At 37.0% G+C, this 21,716-nt stretch overlaps 1 protein-coding gene across 1 annotated transcript in view; it reads left to right on the top strand.

The window, feature by feature from the left end:
- The window catches only part of LOC306871412 (pappalysin-1-like), a gene marked incomplete at both ends in the record, with an annotated part of 88,457 nt that extends 72,903 nt beyond the window's left edge, over positions 1-15,554 (top strand). Inside the window, 3 exons of the mRNA XM_079419318.1 lie at positions 4,834-4,905; positions 6,728-6,826; positions 15,450-15,554. Of these exons, the coding sequence (XP_079275444.1) occupies positions 4,834-4,905; positions 6,728-6,826; positions 15,450-15,554 (276 nt within the window). The remainder of the gene's footprint in view (positions 1-4,833; positions 4,906-6,727; positions 6,827-15,449) is intronic.
- Between the last annotated feature and the right edge of the window lie 6,162 nt (positions 15,555-21,716).

Here is a 21,716-nt window from a genome sequence, read left to right as displayed (position 1 = left end):
TGGCATACAGCTCATGAAAACCCAAAATTCCTATCTCAAAAAATTAGCATATCATGAAAAGGTTCTCTAAACGAGCTATTAACCTAATCATCTGAATCAACTAATTAACTCTAAATACCTGCAAAAGATTCCTGAGGCTTTTAAAAACTCCCAGCCTGGTTCATTACTCAAAACCGCAATCATGGGTAAGACTGCCGACCTGACTGCTGTCCAGAAGGCCATCATTGACACCCTCAAGCAAGAGGGTAAGACACAGAAAGAAATTTCTGAACGAATAGGCTGTTCCCAGAGTGCTGTATCAAGGCACCTCAGTGGGAAGTCTGTGGGAAGGAAAAAGTGTGGCAGAAAATGCAGCACAATGAGAAGAGGTGACCGGACCCTGAGGAAGATTGTGGAGAAGGACCGATTCCAGACCTTGGGGGACCTGCGGAAGCAGTGGACTGAGTCTGGAGTAGAAACATCCAGAGCCCCCGTGTACAGGCGTGTGCAGGAAATGGGCTACAGGTGCCGCATTCCCCAGGTCAAGCCACTTTTGAACAGAGAAGCAGCACTGGACTGTTGCTCAGTGGTCCAAAGTACTTTTTTCGGATGAAAGCAAATTTTGCATGTCATTCGGAAATCAAGGTGCCAGAGTCTGGAGGAAGACTGGGGAGAGGGAAATGCCAAAATGCCTGAAGTCCAGTGTCAAGTACCCACAGTCAGTGATGGTCTGGGGTGCCATGTCAGCTGCTGGTGTTGGTCCACTGTGTTTTATCAAGGGCAGGGTCAATGCAGCTAGCTATCAGGAGATTTTGGAGCACTTCATGCTTCCATCTGCTGAAAAGCTTTATGGAGATGAAGATTTCATTTTTCAGCACGACCTGGCACCTGCTCACAGTGCCAAAACCACTGGTAAATGGTTTACTGACCATGGTATTACTGTGCTCAATTGGCCTGCCAACTCTCCTGACCTGAACCCCATAGAGAATCTGTGGGATATTGTGAAGAGAAAGTTGAGAGACGCAAGACCCAACACTCTGGATGAGCTTAAGGCCGCTATCGAAGCATCCTGGGCCTCCATAACACCTCAGCAGTGCCACAGGCTGATTGCCTCCATGCCACGCCGCATTGAAGCAGTCATTTCTGCAAAAGGATTCCCGACCAAGTATTGAGTGCATAACTGAACATAATTATTTGAAGGTTGACTTTTTTTGTATTAAAAACACTTTTCTTTTATTGGTCGGATGAAATATGCTAATTTTTTGAGATAGGAATTTTGGGTTTTCATGAGCTGCATGCCAAAATCATCAATATTAAAACAATAAAAGGCTTGAACTACTTCAGTTGTGTTGTAATGAATCTAAAATATATGAAAGTCTAATGTTTATCAGTACATTACAGAAAATAATGAACTTTATCACAATATGCAAATTTTTTGAAAAGGACCTGTATATATCAGGGGTTGCGTTAGACTTTAACATTGTCCGTCATTTTGTCGGACGGGGTCGTAAAAATTCCATCATAATCTATTATTACCCGTCAATTTAATTTTCATATTTGAATTATAATAACACATTTAATTTCTTGTATTTTTGTTCAAATTTTCATTTTTAATCATGAACCTACAGGACAAGCATATAGGCTTATGCATTTCTTTATTAATGAAGAGAACAGATGATCAGAGACTGTGCGTAACTTTTCATGTTCAACACCACAGTGACAGCGGAGGCCATTTTTATGAACCAATAATGATTCTTGAATCCCAATCGATGCTGTTTTCAGTTGATGAATGAACCATATAATGCGCCTCCCATTCAATAAATCGCAATAATAGGCTAAACTTTGAGCATTGTTATTTTTTATATGAAATAAAGTCTCAGATTTCAAATTCTGTCCATATTAGTAGGAAATTCAAGCAATAAAAACTGTTTTGGCGCTCTTTAATGTGGCATGATAGATCGCTGTAGACACCTCAGATCAAGTAATCTGGGTAATCTGTCAAAGTGACGGACAGCCTTCAGATTTTTTCCTCACTGATAAAAAATTACATCAATGATGGAACATTTTTGGTTAATGCGATAGATAGATAGATAGATAGATAGATAGATAGATAGATAGATAGATAGATAGATAGATAGATAGATAGATAGATAGATAGATAGATAGATAGATAGATAGATAGATAGATAGATAGAATTTTTTATTTTTTTTACCTCTTACCTTTTACTGGGTTTTGTAAATGCAGGTTGAGGTTATCCTTTTCCTTATCCCTAAACTTATCCGGGTATGTCACACAACCTGCTTTATGGAATACGCCAGAGGAGCATGACTGGAGGAAGGAGAGAGAAACACAAGATGGAGGTTCTGCTCCAAAGCAAATAATTGTCATACCCAAAAACAAACATTTCTTCTGTACAATAACAGCATGATGATGTGGCTGCATTCATGTGTTTGGACATCGTCAATACTTGAGCACTTCCCCTCAGGAAGCTTTTGTCACAAAATATGTAGTAGACACAAACAAAAGCTTGAGACAGTAATAACGCATATTTCCTTTTCTTATTTCCTGAGAGAGTCACAGACTAGACCTGGAGTACTTCAGAAATGATGAGTATGATGAACAGGCAAACCGAATGTTATTCTCCTCACCTCAAACTGTGGTCAGTGATGACCAAAGAATGCTAAACCTTTGCCATGAAAACATGGTGACTGTTTAAACCTTTGTCATATTCCAGATGGGTTGTAGCATTTGAATGGGTCTTTCCTCTCACCAACACTTACTTTCACAGTCCTTTTAGTCTGCAAGATGAGAAACAAGTGATTTTATTTCAACAGTAAAGTCTTTGCTTTGTGTCCTACTGACAGATGCCAACCACAAAATAGCCTGTGACTCTTTAAAACTCATGGAAAGAGACAGAAGTGTGGCTTATTCTTCTGTATCTTTGTGGAAACCAGTGATTTCATACGACAGTATATCAATAGCTGCGGCTAGGGTCACAGAGGCCAGATAGGTCTCAAGGAATATCCATTTCCGCATTTACTATGTCATTCATTTATATATGGACTACTGAATGACATTTTTGGGTGACGTCATGCCCGCTAGTGGTTATGAGGTTGTCTGGATTATGCATTCCATATTTGCATTTCCTCCTCTGTACTATTGTGGACGTCCTTTGGTGTGGTGGTGCTTTTCATGCTTTTTCGTTGTGGTCTGTGCCATGTGGTTCTTTACTTGATTGTTTAAGATGGAGTTGGAGCTTTAGGAAGCACAAACAAATTTCCCGCCCGCATCTGAGAGCACTGCTCTAGTTTCTTCCAGGCCTGTTTCTTCATATCATAGGATTTCTCCAAGATAAATCAGCCTCGCAAGGGGATTGACCCAACAAGGTCCTTGGAGTTTCTTCATGGAATTTGTTGGAGTGCCGTTTATTTCTGTCAATTTTATTGATAGCATTCAAATGCCGAGACTTGGAAGAAAACATCCTGCTGCATGTATGCATCTGGTTTTCCATAAATCAGCCAACGTGTGGTGCGTACAAGCTTGAAAGCTTGAAAGGACGGAAAATATGAAAGGCCTTAAAACAGTCTCTGATACAGATAGTATAAAAGTCTATTTAATAGAAGGCAGGTAGCACTCGTGCAGCTCAGGCCTGTGGAGAAACTATAAAAACAAGCACAAGTTCAGGAGCAGACGGTTTAAATTAGGACTTGAGTAAACAAGCCGCTTGGGTCCTTGGTGTGACACTGAATACTAAGCGTGTGTGTATGTGTGTGGATGGCCACATTTGGCCAGCAAGCCGAAGGTCTGCTTTCTTGGAAATGTTCTGTTTATGCTCAGCCTTTCCATTCCTCATTGCATCTGGAGTTCCCCCAGACCGCGTCATTTCACCTCTCCAAACATCCTCTCTACCTGTGCTAACCCAGGAGGCCGGCCGCCGAGGTCCGCCACCCCCCTTTTGCTCTCCTCAGCAGGGGTGGGAGCTGGGTAGCACTCCTGGAGTTTAATGAGTCCCCTACTTAGCCAAGCTCTTAAGACTGTAATCCTTCAAGCCCAGCTCTTTCACTGATTCCTAGCTGATTTAAGCATCACCACCGGAACACTGGGCTCATAGAGGATTTTATTTGTTTGTGTTCTGTGTGTTAGGCAAAGAAATCTGTCAACAAACAGAGCAATGGTTCTCCACATTCAAACTGAAATCCCTGAAGGCTTATTAGTGATTCTTGCTAAGGATTTGAACAAACCCCTGACCCCGTGTGCTGAACCTTGGCGTGTAACTCGTCCTGCGCCATGATACCTCAAATCATCAGTCTTTTTGAGGGAGGCTAGGCTGTTAGTTTTTTTGAGGTAAACAAACTCTAATAATAAAAGGGTCAAAAGAAACCTCTTAAATGTACTTGTAGGAATCAGAATATTACAGAGATTACAGGTCTGACATGTAAGAAACCACACAGAATGCTAGAGAATCATGCTAAAAATGCTCAGAACACCTCTACAACTGTATAGCAACTAACCATTTATTACGTTTTGTTTAGGCAAGTTTCACATACATTTTCTTGTCAATTTAACTGAAAGAAAATGTTGGAGAAAAATTTACCTCAGAAATAAGTACATTTCACAATTAATTACAAATAAATGGCAAGTACCACATAGAATTAAACATTCAATTTTGAAGGGGAAAGACTGAAGTAGTATTTTCTTTCTTGTTCTTTCTTGTCTTTTCTTGTTGAAAAACCCTCACAGTGGCTGCTATTTGTTTTGTTAATTCACTCTAATGGAACTGTATTGTCTGAAACCATTAAACATTGTTAACTTTGAATGTTAACTTTGTTATTCTGTCCTTTTCTCTCACACAGAATATTGTGTGCACCATGGGACTAAAGTGGTATCCTAACCCAGATGCCCTCCACTGCATTAAGGGATGTGAGGTAAGCCCTACCTCACGTTTCTACACATTTATATATATATTAGTGCTGTCAAACGATTAATCGCAATTAATCCAAAATAAATGTTTTTGTTTACATAATATATGTATGTGTACTGTGTATATTTATTATGTATATATAAATACACAAACATGCATGTCTATATTTCAGAAAAATATGTTTATTTATAAAATATAATTATTTATAATATAAATGATATGAATATAAATATAGACCTGTAAATACATGTAAATATTTTCAAAATATGTACTGTATGTGTGTGTATTTTTATATATATATATATATATAATAAATATACACAGAACACACACATATATCATGCAAACAAAAACTTTCATTTTGGATGCAATTAATTGCGATTAATATTTTTAAATATTTTTTTATTTATAATTAAATTATATTGTTCGCTTACTTTAAATACATTTTTTATTATTTACCTTTATTATAGTAATTTTTATTCATTTATTTTTCTCCTATTTATGTTTTGAAAATCATTTAATTTATTCATTTTTATTATTTCATTTGTATTTATCTATTATTTAACTTTGTTTTATTTATTTTTTGTTTTAAATTATTTTAAATGATTCAGTTAATTTTCTATTCACCATATCTAAACTCCCACTGTACGTTTGCATGATAACAACATTATTCCGCTGATAGTCGTTTCAAGGTAATCTCCCAGCCATAGCTTTAAGCTCTATGCAGTCATGGAGGTCTGTTCTCTGGAACCTGACCTTGAACAGTTGTTTCTGCCATCTTCTCACGATCTTTGAAGTCTAATACATCAATAAACATGCTGTGCTTAGTGCCTTCCTCTCCTTTGCTCTTCGGGCCAGTCTAGCCTAATCTGAGTCAGGTTTAACAGGGCCAACAACAGCAGACAAGTGGGATTTGTTACCACCTTTGTTTTTAAGGACAGTTTGTTTTCTTTTTGCGTTTTAGACGAACCTGGAAACCTCATTTAGAGGGTGTCATGTTCCCAACTTCCTCAAATCACCGAGTGAAAATAAAAAAAAAAAACAGCTACTGTGTCTTCTTGCAAAAAGAGCTGTTGAAAAATCATCTGCCACTGCAAAGACTGAACTGACATTTTGACATATACTGTATATTGCTCCTTGAAGAAACGTCATTTGTTCAAAGCACATGCGACTCTTCTGCGCTGCTGTTCTGAAAGTGTGATTAATCTGCACCTCTCTCTCATTTATAACAAGTCTTGCTGTGGCAGAAAGATGACCAGTCTATTTTTTATTCAGGCCAGAGCTGCAGACGTTTGAACCCAGCTCATCCTGAGCCAGTTTCAATGGGTGGTAATTAGCAGCCCTCTAAAAGCTTTTGGGTCAGGCCAGAGAGATGATTTCAAACTGGAAAAGGTCACAGGTGTGTTGGGCAACCTTTTGTGCCTGTCAAGATGGAAATGTGTAGTAACTCCCAAGGGAGACACATATAAGTTTAATAGGGCTTTGGTTTCCCCATTAAAAGCGGCCTCCACCATCCATAAGCCCGGGAATACTAACTCAACTTTTCCAGGGCAACATAATTGCAACAGACTCAAGTTTGTGTGTCTATTTTTACACAGTTGTGGATGTATGCAAGTGTGAATGGCTGTCTCTTTATTTCTTGCTTTCTGCTTTTACATGAATTTATTGATGGAGTTTATAGGGGAACTCATTATTATTTGACAATGAACCGCAAGAAGAACCACAAGAAGAGTTCATTTCTTTGGCATTATATTGCTGATGTTGTTTGTGTGTTCATATATTCAGTAATTTCATATTACAGAGCCGATTTATCTGTTTTTCACCAGCCGTTCATGGGTGATAATTACTGCGACGCCATCAACAACCGAGCGTTCTGCAACTACGATGGTGGAGACTGCTGCCATTCTACTGTTAAAACCAAAAAGGTATGTTTTATTATTCATTAGACGTTTAATTAGTTAAATTTCTCGTTTACGCTTCAATAACTGGTAAATAAGCAGAGTAAAAAGCTGTATAATCTGCGTTGTTCAGACAGGGTACTACGTCTTGCGTTGTAATAATTATCTCCTTGGAGAGGAAACTTTTAAGGATACCCACAGAAGGGGGGGAAACTCTCTGAACCCTACCCACAATACATTGTAGACGCTGTAGATGAAGCACACATACACTCACCTAAAGGATTATTAGGAACACCTGTTCAATTTCTCATTAATGCAATTATCTAATCAACCAATCACATGGCAGTTGCTTCAATGCATTTAGGGGTGTGGTCCTGGTCAAGACAATCTCCTGAACTCCAAACTGAATGTCAGAATGGGAAAGAAAGGTGATTTAAGCAATTTTGAGCGTGGCATGGTTGTTGGTGCCAGACGGGCCGGTCTGAGTATTTCACAATCTGCTCAGTTACTGGGATTTTCACGCACAACCATTTCTAGGGTTTACAAAGAATGGTGTGAAAAGGGAAAAACATCCAGTATGCGGCAGTCCTGTGGGCGAAAATGCCTTGTTGATTCTAGAGGTCAGAGGAGAATGGGCCGACTGATTCAAGCTGATAGAAGAGCAACTTTGACTGAAATAACCACTCGTTACAACCGAGGTATGCAGCAAAGCATTTGTGAAGCCACAACACGCACAACCTTGAGGCGGATGGGCTACAACAGCAGAAGACCCCACCGGGTACCACTCATCTCCACTACAAATAGGAAAAAGAGGCTACAATTTGCACGAGCTCACCAAAATTGGACGGTTGAAGACTGGAAAAATGTTGCCTGGTCTGATGAGTCTCGATTTCTGTTGAGACATTCAGATGGTAGAGTCAGAATTTGGTGTAAACAGAATGAGAACATGATCCATCATGCCTTGTTACCACTGTGCAGGCTGGTGGTGGTGGTGTAATGGTGTGGGGGATGTTTTCTTGGCACACTTTAGGCCCCTTAGTGCCAATTGGGCATCGTTTAAATGCCACGGCCTACCTGAGCATTGTTTCTGACCATGTCCATCCCTTTATGACCACCATGTACCCATCCTCTGATGGCTACTTCCAGCAGGATAATGCACCATGTCACAAAGCTCGAATCATTTCAAATTGGTTTCTTGAACATGACAATGAGTTCACTGTACTCAAATGGCCCCCACAGTCACCAGATCTCAACCCAATAGAGCATCTTTGGGATGTGGTGGAACGGGAGCTTCGTGCCCTGGATGTGCATCCCACAAATCTCCATCAACTGCAAGATGCTATCCTATCAATATGGGCCAACATTTCTAAAGAATGCTTTCAGCACCTTGTTGAATCAATGCCACGTAGAATTAAGGCAGTTCTGAAGGCGAAAGGGGGTCAAACACAGTATTAGTATGGTGTTCCTAATAATCCTTTAGGTGAGTGTATATATGTTTGGGTGTTTTTCCAAAGCCATGGCAACAAACGGTTGCATATAGCATTTCCATATGGACGTTCACCTCACTTTCCAACAATGAGAAAGATTCGTGAGTTTAATCCCGAGGGTGGTAAATAGCCCTAGAAAGGCTTTTTCAGCACGCTTGTGTACTGTTCTTTTTCCAGTGGACTTGTCATCCTCTTTCACTTGATCCTCCTTTGCTTTTTCCTTGAGCAAGTTTTCCTGGCTGCCAGAGAAAGTGAACTTCTCTTTCGCCAGACAAAGAATGAAGTAACTTCTCCAAAGTTACAACAGCAAACTCTGGAAGCACACTGGATCGCTCTACCCGCGCGTCGTGCCAAAACAAAAAAAGTTGGCATGTGTGATGACGCATTTCCCGGCAGAGTACACAACTTGTTGTGAAAGGTCTAGAAACGGCAGTTGGAGCTGGACGCTTAACATTTAAATACGGCTGTAAATCATATAGAAACGTATAAACTCAGGGGGCCGTTTGCTTTGTCACACCAGAGGATTACCCAAGCAAATAATAAAACTAACTGCACATCCTCCTCCTCTCAGAAGCTGAGCTGCTGACCGATTCATTGTCAGTCCTGAATTGTGCTAATAAGTGGCTGTAAACAAGGAGTTTGACTTTCTTTGTAAGTTTAGAACAAAAGAAATTTGACAGTATTCTTGTATGAATTCTGAAAGGTTGCTGCCAAAAGCAAATAATTTAGTAAATTGCTCCATCACAGGGTAAGTGCACATCTGCCCAGTGTAATTTTTGTATAAAGAGAAGCCAATAAATGCTTAATTTTCATCTTTGTCATGTCATTTTAAGGAGTTTTAGAGAGTAATAATGTAAATGCCTTCATTATATAATGGCTATCGTGTCCCCACAGTTGACCCTGTGCTGAGCTCCACCTCTCTTGGCTGCGTTCTCTACCTCAGACAAGCTTTTTAGTGATTTCTGTGAAGAGCATGATTTTCAGTAAAATGTACTAATGAAATAGTACATATTATTATTTTTTTATGTGTACTGGAATGATTTGTGACATTGCAAGAATTTTTATCTTTTTTTAAGAAACTGTTAGACTATGCAATAACATGTTTAAACTGTAGCGATTTCAATTGAGAATTGAGGCAAACACTTCTCACAGTCAGCTGAAAAGAGAAAGGACTCATTTGAAAGTGATTACTCTAAGTAAACAGAACTGTTCCTAACATTTGTACAATACATTCAGTATGGCACTGTGAACTAATTATTGTCCACACTACAATGATCTTGAGCCTTACATAAACAAAAACATGTTGACGTTTCCCTTGAAAAAAAAGTGTTCGCACTGACATTCTTCATTTGGCAATGAGGGTGAGACATAGTTAATTAGCATCAATTTAAGATTAAGATTTAAAAAGCAAAACAATAATGGTTTCATCCTCATTTGGTGAGTTGGGTACTGTATTTTTGTATAGTTTCTGTAAAATTGTGCTAAATAATGCTTTTACTTCAAATGAACCAGAAAAGGAACCATCTGCAAGTTACTCCAGTGCTTTAAAGGGGTCATCGGATGCTAAATGTTTATGTTTATGTTTAATTTATGTTTGAACATAAATGTGTGTTGGATGTTGGAAGCGTGTTTACACATCCATCCTATAATGATAAAAATCCACGCAGTGTTTTTTTGTTTGTTTGTTTTTTATTTCTATTTTAAAATCCCCTTTATCAAATCAGGCTGTTCTGAGATTCTTGTCAGAATGACGTAGTTCTGTACAGGCCGCTCCCATGAGAACTGAATACCTTAGAGCCGCCCTGAGAAAGCTGTCTGCCATTGTGTCGACTCTGGTGCAGGGGAAGACAAAAATGTCTCCGATTATGCGGTTGAGGCGTTCTGTTGTTGGATGTAATAATGAATATAGCAGTCATCATTTACTCTCGACATCTGAGCCGCTGAAGACGCAGTGGATTACGTTTGTTTGTTGCTTGTTGAAGGGAATGCGCCCCCTGATCTACCTAAATGCATCTATGTTCATGCGAATCATTCGTGATCCAGCTTCACTTACAGAAGCAGTGAGTATTTTTAATGAATCTTTGCAAATCGACTTTCCTAATAATGTGCTAATTAGCAAGTTTCACAATGAATGCGGCTAAAGTAAACAATCCCTCAGAGAGCTGCTCGGAAGAGAGGGGCGGGGTCAGCAGAGCTCATTAACATTTAAAGGAAAAGGCTACAAAACGGCTTGCTCTGACAAGAGCTGTTTTTGGTGGGGTTTTTTACACTACCATTGAGAAATTTTAACCAAACTATGTTGCAGACTTTTCATTAAGAACCTAAAGAATCATATCAACTTGTGGAAAATGGGCATCCGATGACCCCTTTAAGTGTTCATAATGTACATTAAGGGATTAAAAAGGGAGGTGTTTTTTCATTCATTAATTCATTCATTCAATTTTAATTAAATTTATTTTACTTTATTTTATTTCTTTATTTTTTGGAGTGCTCAGATGAATTTGATTGAATTAGCGGGCAAAACTACCCCAACAACCATAAACTTACACTACTGTTCAAAAGTTTAGGATCAGTAAGATCTTAATACAGATATTAATGATTCAGCAACAATGCATTCAATTTATCAAAAGATTTTTAGAATATTTCAAAGGATTTCTATTTCAAATAAATGAAAATTCAGCATTTCTGTCATAGGAAAAAATTATGTTTTAAAAAATGTTAAAATGTATTTAAATTTCACAATATTACTATTATTACAGTATTTTTGATCAAATAAATGCAGCCTTGGTGATCATGAGACTTCTATGAAAAACTTTCTTTTTTTTTATTACAGTTGTGTACATTAGGAAAGAGCCAAGTTAGGCTTGTCTGAGAAAATGGCAGACAGTTATAGTTGCCAAGGTATGACTTGTCAGTAGCATTTTTAGGGATAATATTTTAAACATATTCTTATGACTTGTTCCTTCTTTGACAGATGTTTTGTGGCTCATATCAGGCCGAGGTCATATCAGGTCATAACAGATAGCACTGAAATTATGTTTTGATTCCTCCCCCTATTTGATTTGGTTGGTTTATTGGATTTAGTAAACACAGAATTAGGTGGCTTCCACTGGATGGCTGTCATTTTCGTTGGTCTTTGGTGGGCTGTTTTCATTGTTTCTTTGGAAGGACTGTATGTTCTTCAATCCAGTGTTCCAATAACTCACAGTATACATTGCTTGTATTTGTCAGAGCTCTTGTCAGCCAAGGTCTTTTCCTCCCAAACACACCATCAATAGCGGATAACTGCCCTCACAAGCCCCACAGAGCAATTAGGAAAAACTAACCGGGGCCTCTGACGTGCTACGAGCAGACAGAAAAGCAACATTGACACAAAGCATCCTATTAGTTTGTTGGACTTGAGGATGACCAGGATTTGAATCCATGCCTTGTAATGATGAGGTCTTCCATTTTAGAGGTGAGGTCATGACGGGAGAACTAAATTTGCTTCCAGTTGATGTTTAGTGGTGCCGCTAAACAATTTTCTACCAAAGGCCTCCAGATCTGTAAAATGTGCCCCAATATAAATCCTTTGCTTAAACGTGGAATTGCACCCTATATATGAAACTACATTGCCTTGCATTTTGTAGAGAGCACAAAGGAGTCATATGGAAATGGGATTTTGGGAAAATTGTTGTAGGTCAGTTTTAGGATTTCAAATGGTGCATCCAACCCAAATGCAGAGTACGTTAACTCGCTAAAAATGGTTTGTTTGTGTATTGAATTATAGGCTACAGTCAAACTTCAAGAGACATTTACAAACCAAACAGTCCAATTATAAAGACAATGTGCAGCTGTATATGAATATATTTTAGAGGACATTTTCGATTTACTTTTGTGTCTCAAACTTTGTTGGTACTGTGTTGGGCTGGCACTTGATGTTCATTGTTTGTTTGTTTTTAAGCAAATCCAGTTGAAAACCAACTTACGTGACAAAAACAAACAATATCTACTTATTTTTGAATGAGCTTCATCACATTCTTGTAGGCAATTGTTCTAATCTTGAATGTCATTGGGACAGTGGTAGAGGAACTGAGGCTACTGGAGGAGTCTCAGTTCCTCTACCACTGTCCCAGAAAAGGTCAGATGTTGTGAGAACATTCAGCGGTTGCAAGGTTTGCTGAAGGAAAAGTGTGCTGACAGCTCAGCTTACTGTCAAAAGCTTCCTGCAGACTTCTCAACTTCACTTCTTTCAAGCTTATGTCAGAGTTTGTCTGACTCTCGTGAAATGCTGATATTTATACTATCCAGATGTCATGGTCTCAGGGGCATGAACTGAATATTAAAAGTAAGTTTGCTTGCATTGGCGTCACCTAACGTCAGTTTAGAAGTCATTTATTTGGAAGAAAACAGCATATATGTAGCTGGACAAATTCATACTATAATACCTTGAGTATTAAATTGCAGGTGGATAACTCATCCTGCACGGTTTGCTACAGATAGTTGGACTTTCTATTTCCATTTTAGAAGGAAAAAATAGTGTCAAATCTAAAATGTGAAACCAGTGTAAAACAAATGTAAGGTAAAATTAAGTTAAAATTTCATAAAATGATAATGAATGTTTTTTTTCAGATATTATTTTAAACACTTCTTATGGCTTTGGTACAATAAAAATATGTAAGGTTTATATATATATATATATATATAACATGTTTTCATGAATATTCATCAGTATAATTATTTCTTTTAAATGAGCTCCTTTTTTCTTTGCAGCATTTTTATTATCATTGATATACTGTAATAGTTTTTTTATTAGTTTTAGTTTTATTTTCATATAATCTTCATTTTAGTTAAAATGTTAGTAATTTAGTTGCTATTTTTATTATTACTATTTATATGTCTGTATAGTTTTTATTAATTTTATTTTGGTTTTATTTCAGTTAAACTTGATGAAAATGAAAATTGTTGCCTTGGCAATTAAATAAAAAACAATTGTTTTTTTTATATTTAAATTCAGTTAATGTATATTTTATTTTTTCTTTCTTTCTTTCTTTCTTTCTTTCTTTCTTTCTTTCTTTCTTTCTTTCTTTCTTTCTTTCTTTCTTTCTTTTCATGGTTTAAGTTTTAGTTATATAATAACTAGGTTCTTAGCATCAAAATGTTTGAAAACCCTGATACCTAATTTCTGGTACAACTCAGTTTTGATTAAATGTTCACTTTTGTCTTTGCACTGTACTGTTGATGTTGAAACTTAAAGAAAAAATGAACTCTTTTTTTCACGAAAGATTTTTGTTTTGCAGTGTTTTGTTTGTTTTCCCTGGAAACAATTCAGGGATGGCTGAGGGCAACGAAAACATTTTGAAGACACAGATACACACGCACACTTAACAATTGGAGAAGTGTTGGTCGGTTGTAATGAGGAGTGTGGCAATGGAGGGAATGTTGTCAGCCAGAGTTTGTGGGCACTATGAATGGACTAGATTTACAGTTGGGAAAATCCCCTACAGTGGATGGGGACACCAAAAGGAAAGGCCTGTGTATTTCACAGGGCAAGGAGAGGGCATTCCTTCCCTCATTGCTCCGAAAACAAGAGATCCCTTGTTCTTCTGTACACATATACGCTCTTGCGTTCTCTCTTTTTTCACTCTGCACTCACAGGGATCCAAGTGCGCTCGCACTGATCTGACAGTGCACACATACATAGCTCACAGGGACTGAAAAGATGCCGCTTTCTGTTTGACATCAAAAGTAAAAACAAAGTGAGATGAGCATACTGACACATTGTTAGCGGCTCATGTAAAGTAGAAGTGCAGGTGTGGATCACTTTCTCAAAAATATATTCCATTGTGCATACTTGTGGATATATGGAGGTGTTTTCACTGACAAACTTTGTTTGTGTTCCAGCTCCAGTGTTCCGCATCCTCTCTTCCCCAAATGGTAGAACAGTTAGAACTAAATAAAGGATAATAATGTTATTTATAAAATGAGAGCATGCTGTGCTTTGGTCAGCAACATCATTAAACCCACACACACATTCAGCTCTCACCATATCTAATTTAACAAAATAGTTTTGACTGATGTTTGATAGATAAAATCTCACCGCAGTATCAACCAAGGTCAAGTGTAAGGACTTTTGTTACCATTTTCAATGATGTTCTTGAAAAAACTTGGTTTGTTTCCCTTTTTTCATTCTTTGAACTGCTGACATTTACATTTATTCATTTGTACTATTAAAAAATTGAGCTTGTAAATTTTTATTTTTTGAAGTGCTGACATTTGCTTTTATTCATTTGCACTATTAAATAAAAATGAGCTTGTAAATTTTCATTCTTTTAACTGCTGACATTTACATTTATTCATTTGAACCATTAAAAAAATTGAGCTTGTAAATTAAAAAAAAAAAAAGATTATACACACAGTTATGTTCTTTTAGTTTCATTACCAAGGACTTTTAGTTTATTTCTCATTACTTTCCTGTCTCCCTTGTTCTAGTTTTCCCACCAACTATCAGTTACCTTAGTTAAGGCTAAGCGATACATATGGCACTACTGGGCATGCGCACATCAATACAGTGTCATTTTTGTCACACTATACAACAATAATTACTATTTTTTTTATTCTTGTAAGGGGTAGGTTTAAGGTTTGGGGTAGGTGTAGACATTAATAAAACACAATCTGATAGGTAAATTAATTTCATTGTTCATTTCCGGTCAGAGCTGTATCCCTTCTAGCCACAAGCTGGGAGAGAATAGAAGATCTGAGATGAAGTTTTTTTTAATAGCTCTTTCTTAATAACTTAATAGTTCACACAAAAATGAAAATTATGTTGTCATTTACTTACCCTCACCATTTAAAATTAATTTGCCTTGTGGAACACAAAAAAGGTGTCTTTAAAAAATCTTTCAGTGTTTGTTTTTCCCCAATCTCCAATGTAGTTTGGACAACATTCTTCAGTACATCATCTTTTATGTTCCACAGCAGAAAGAAAGTCATACAAGCATGAGGTTGAGTAAATTATGGAAAATTTATCATTTTGGGGTGAACTATCCCTTGGATCAGAATCTCTGAAATATAATTAATAAAAAAACGTTGAAACCTTTTCATAAAACTGCTGCATTATGGTGAATGTGATCATCACTTCAAGCTCTTGGACTCAACCCCTTTTGATATTTTGTCTGTGCCAGGTGATTCCATTCCCTATGTCATGTGACATTCGAGAGGACTGTGCGTGTCGGGACCTCGATGCCCAGGAGAACAACAAAGGAGTCCGCCACCGTTCCATTGGCTGAGCTTAGTACCCCCTGTGGCACCCAGGGGGCCTGCTGGGAAACCATTCTTCTCTACATGCTGCTTATAAGAGGGCCTTTCCACTCACACCGCACTCCAACATGCCCTCGTTTCCTCATCAAACAGCAACAGCTTAAGAGGGTATGACACTCAAAAACAAACAACCAATCAAACACATCAACAACAGGTTTCATAAAGGACAAGAAGTGGAAGTTTTATGAATGAGCAACCATAGATGTCATCAAACTAAAGCTCAAACAAGCCTGGGCTGACAGTTTTGTTGTTTTATGTTTGCTTTCATTGATCATTATTTGTAAAACGCAACCATGGCAATGTTGTTTTTATGTAAAGCCAGAGGAAGAAGGGGGGAAAGGAAAAAATGCAGCTGTTAATGTTTGCCTGTATTCAGAAAATGGGATGATTGCAGTCGAGTCAAATCAAGAGCTCCAAACTAATGCGTATCGATGAATGAGAGGACCTCTGATGTTTTTACGATGCCCCTTAACGCCTGACCTCCGAGACTGTCTCAATGACAGTTTAGCCATTCACTGTGTCCTCGCATATCAAGCTTTCTCTGTCAAGCGGTCTTATATTTATCAATTCAAATATCAAAGAGGAAATACCTAGAAATGGACCTTAATATCAAATCCAAATTTGTGTCACACGAATGGCTTGCACTCCTCTGAATGTTTGAGCTGCTCTTACTCACTATGAAAAAAAATATCTGGCTGCCGACCTCGAAACATCGAGGGATGATGGGAACGTTTCACAGTGCATAGGAAGATGTACGAGTGCAGCTGCTGTGGCCCTAAATCACCAAATCCTGTATATCAGCAAGAAATGCACAAATTTGATGCTGAAAAATCATCAGAGGAGGTGTTGATCCAGGGAGTTACATCCAGAGAGAAAGAGAGCTTGTGAAAGAAGTTGTTAGCACAGCTGTTGCTGCTAGTTTTGCTGCTGTGGCCGTGCAGCCAATTCTGTCTATGGACAGTTTGTAGTTTAATGCAAGTGCAGTCTGCCATAGATTTTACCTCTAGTCAAAATGCAGTTATATCAGCTTTACATGAAATATATATTCATATACATGCAAACAGCTTTATACATGTAGATCTACTAACAGGCTCCCCTCCTTTAGCTCTGTCTGGTGTCATTATATAGACATACCATTCACATAAACTGCCAAACTCAAATACACATTCTTTGGAACTGAATACATTAATGCTGTGCATTATAACTATGAAACAGATTAGACTGATCATTTGAATAGATTGACAGCCTTATTAGAGACACAATGGCCACTGACATGATTGACTTAAAGAGAAATACAATTACATACACACTGACACAGCATATACCAAGCATAATTAATAATTCAAATAAAATGGACAGTCAGTCAGTGTTTGCTTGTTGATGAAGACCTGCTAAAGGGCCTTTTTCCATCCAGATAATAACATATTTTTTAGGAGCCAAGTGTTCAATCAAAAGTAATGCCAAAATACAACAAAAGCGAGTAAAGTATTGACACAAAGAATGTAATTTAGGCTTCATTGTGAATATAATAAGAATTAAGAAGTGTGCTAGCTCAGTCTAATGTAGCATTATATTTGCAAAAGAGCAGTTAAACTATGTATAAAATAGATGAAATCATTTCAGGCTTACAGTCCACCTTTGCAGTCCACTTCATCTGACATTTTGTAACAAAAAATATCTCCGTGGCAGATATGCCATTGGATGCTCCCCTTTTTTTGGTGCTCATTATTTTTGTGAAAAATAACTAACAATATCATTAGCTCATAACAGCAGTATATGTAACAACTGGCTTGAATAACAGGCATTGTTAAGATTTATATGTACACCAGTGTAAAACTGGAGATTGTAGTCTATGGTGGTGTGGTAGTTAATGGCAGTAAGTACGACCCCATTAAACACATTATCTTTTAATATCTACACATTGGTTTACAAACCACTTTTAGAAAGTATAGAAACCTCAAAATGACTTGACGTAGAAGCATTTATCAGCCACCCTCACAATCTTCCTGAGCTCTTATAAATACATCTAAGTGACATCTTTCTCATTACATTAGCATTAGCAATGTAGCATAGAAAAACAACAACTGTTGTGATAGCAGAAGTGAGGCTACTTATCAAACCAGGATATCCCAACAGGTTGTGTCAGCCCAGCCAATAATAAGAGGTTATTTCTATGGCATTAATGTCTAACAATAAATATTATGTTTTTCAGAAGTGAAGAGTTTAAGGTGGGAAGAGCCTTGTGTGTATATTTATATCTGGTGGTTTTGTTCAACTGTATCTCTATCAATCAATATTTTTATCTTTGACCACAGTTGCTGCACTTGTCTTTGTACAATTGTTTTGTCGATGAAATAGAAAAAAAAGAAAGAAAAGAAAAAAGTTTACCATAAAAAAGCTGCTATGGTCAGACAGGTTATCATAATTGTTAAATTAAATATTCGTGTAGTGTATGACATCATTGAATAGTACTTTATACTGTGTTGTTGTTGTTTTCTTCTCTTTTCACTACCTTTGGTTAAAATTACGAGTATTAAAGAGAGATGTGTGTAGTCTGATTGCAAATACAGATGTTAAAAACACAGCTACTATTAAAGGATATCCAAAGGAAAAAAATCTGACCTGCGAGAGACATGGCAACAGTAGGATGACAGAGTAGATCGTCACAGTCACTGATGACTTATTTATTCATGTACACAAACAGCTCTGTCGTCATTTCTTTCGATGTAAAGATCATGTCATATTTAGTCTCTATAGATGTCTTTGTTCCTAGTATTAAACTGTATGCTATTATTGCATAGTAAATGCTAAAATACTGCTGCTTTTATTCAATTATCACTTGGAAAGAGTGCCTAGAACAAATACCAATATATGTGCAATCTTATGAACCAGTATCACAACCAGTTTCAGACATCACTGAAAAATGGACCATTACTGAGCTTTACAGTACATACAGTTCTTTACTGGGGTGTTGTACACAAACAGTGATCAACCTTTTCTGTCCTTTTTTTTCCTGGAAATGTTAAGAAAAGCTGAATGCATTCTAACGCAACATTACTTTTTTTCTTCTGAAGCCATGAAAAACAAGATCAAATCAAATGAAGTTTGGTGAAACAGTCTACTGTAAACTTAACAGGATCTTTTTTTGCTGTACCTCATGCCTGTAATGTTTGCTGCTTACTTGTTCAGTATTTTAGTAATTTAAATCTCTTTGCAATATACAATGTTGTAAATAATAGAATTATTTATTAAGAATGTTGTCTTTTTATTTATATTTACACAGTTCGTCTAAGTTATTTTATGTCTCCAGTGTTACTTGGTGTGATCAAAAGTCTTTCTTTTTTAAATTTCTCTGTCGGTTCCTCTGTTCCGGTTAGAAAGCAAAGGTCTGGCATAAGAAATGACCTGTTTTCCCAGCCACTCAATTTGTATGAGTAATAAATAAAAGTCTCTAATGCACAAGGAAAATGTTAGAGAAATGTCACCTTTGGAAAACCGTACAAAGCGTTCCTTTGCCGTATTGACTTCCACCCATGTTTTAGATTCCATATGTTTGTATATTCTGGGGAAATTGGTCAGAGAGGTTCCGTTTCCAATTGCTGAGTAGATACATTGAACCGGTCTGGAGCCATGGGGCTTGTGTGGTTTTGTGTAAATAGTAGAATAGGTGAGAGAAACTGAAAGACTGCTTGTGGTGGCTCAGCTGCTGATGTTTGGCCATGTATAGATTCCTTCTATAATCCAACGTGTGTCCCTAGATTTTCATCTTCAGCACAGAAAGAGGCACGTCCTCATGACCGTACCTCAGCAAATTAGTGTCCTATTTTGTACATCTAATTTGTATATCCAATTGAGATTTTAAATGTTTCAACCTATTTCAGATTTCCCTAGTGCTGTATTTGCTTGAAGAATAGCCTAAAGGTCACTTTACATCATGGGATTTTTGCAGTAATTTCACTTTATACAGCTTCTGTAATTCTACACAGCTGTGTAGGTTTTGTACATTGCTACCAGTAACATGACTGCACATCAATATTAAGCCAGTTTAGCATGCTTTTCTCAAGTCCCATACTCTGAAGATTACAGTTGCATGATCAAAACCATGTTCCCAAAGTCCGAGATGTAAAAATTTGATGGTGTTCTACTTTCATCCGAGTAGTATAGCAAATTTCGATGTATTTATCATACGTTTTTTGCAACGAGAGGTAATTTACCCCATTATGTGTCATTTGAGTATTCATTTTGTGTGCTGTTTTTATTGTTCTTTTCAAAACCTTTATATCTAAATCAAATATGTTACATGTTACATGATATATATTTTTCCTGAGTGTTTCTTTTTGATGCCCTGCTCCATTTTGTGTCATTGTTTGGTCTCCAAATTTGCAAATACTTCTGCGACTGCACTGACATAAAATCAAGACCAGACATGATGACAAACCTGTTGTTCCTTCCTGGTGTATCTCCAAATACAACCCTAAAAGGTTTGACCTCTTACACTGACGGTCTCTGTAAGCTCTGGTTAGTCTCAATAAACCCACAGTGCTCAGTATAAATGCACTGTTTTGGGCACTTACCACAATATTATTTTATTAACCAATTGATTTGTACCATTTTTCATGATTATCTCTGATGTGAGCAGTTTGCCACTGTTGTTTGATAATATTGTGATATTATTTGTCACAGAGCAGACTAGTGTACTGTATATTTTCATGAACTCCTCAAGCATTATTAACAGTAAGTACATCAATGTTATTTTTCCTGATATGTATTATTTAGAAAATAAACACTGGTTAATGAAATGTAATTGCACCACTTGTGTTTAATCGCTTTGTGAAACCTGATACTGGCACTTGTCCATAACACTGCTCCTCTTGTAAGTATATTTCTGAAATGATCTCTAAATATTGTGATGGAAAGTATGGAAGAACTGGGTTACTGTACCTTTAACACCTTTTGCAATTACCTCAAGCATCTTTAGTCATTACAGTGTCAATTCAGTTTATAGTGTTTTACATTTGGATATACTACATGAAAGCCAATGTTACATTCAAAGCACTGCTGCATAATTCTATGGTATGTGATAAATGTAACAGTAAATGAAAAATATGTACAGTGTATTGTATAATGGGCGTAGTGCACTTAAACCTCCATGCAGTGAAAGTGATCTTGGCACTGGAATATAATAGAAGACATGATTGGTCAGACTGGTCAACAAAAATGCGACGGCCCTCTTTCATAAGCTGAAATGATCACATTTTATTTTAAGGTTCAATTATCGCTATTAACAAACCATTAACTATGACTTTTACCTCAATAAACTCCTAATTTGCTGCTTATTGACAGTTAGTAAGGCAGTTGTTAAATTAGGTATTGGGTAGGATTAGGGATGTAGAATATGGTCGTGCAGAATATATGCTTTATAAGTACTAATAAACAGCCAATATGTTAATAAAAGGTATGCTAATAAGCAGCTAATTAATAGTAAGACTTAGTCCCTATACCGCTGAAATGTATAGATTCATAAAATATTCTGGCCTGTTTGTCGCAGGGACATTTATTTCCATTTATATATGTATATTTCGAACATATAATGAAACCTCACTAAAACATCATTATCCCCTTTGTTGCCTGGTTCTTGTGCTTACAAGTTAAATGTAGTTTTTAGATAAATTAATGAGCAGTAGCCTATTCTTGCTGCTGTTAGGTTCGTGAAGGTGAAAGCTGATGTGGCAACTTCAGCTATGCATGCTTTTGGTTTTTTCTACATCTTTACAAATTTAAAAAAGCGTCATTACAAACTATTCATTGCACATAGGTTTGTGGGTAATATCAACTGAAAAACCTTGCACACACACTACCGTTCAAAAGTTTGAGGTCAGTCATTTTTATAATTAAAACTTCTATTCAGCAAGAACACATTAAATTGTTCTAAAGTGACAGTAAAGACGTTTACATTGTAATAAAGAAATAAATAGGTTGTTTTGAACTTTGTATTCATCACAGTATCCTGACAAAAATGTATCACAAATATTTCCCAAAAAAAGACTTTTTAATGTTTTTGAAAGGATGGTAGGATTTTAATGATCTTTTTGTAATTGATTTGTTCATGCAAGTTTCATATTCATAAAATA

Source organism: Barbus barbus, assembly GCF_936440315.1.
Source record: "Barbus barbus genome assembly, chromosome: 6".
Lineage (NCBI taxonomy): Eukaryota > Metazoa > Chordata > Actinopteri > Cypriniformes > Cyprinidae > Barbus > Barbus barbus.
The sequence above is the reverse complement of the archived record's forward strand: the minus strand, read 5'-3'. Positions and strand labels throughout refer to the sequence as shown.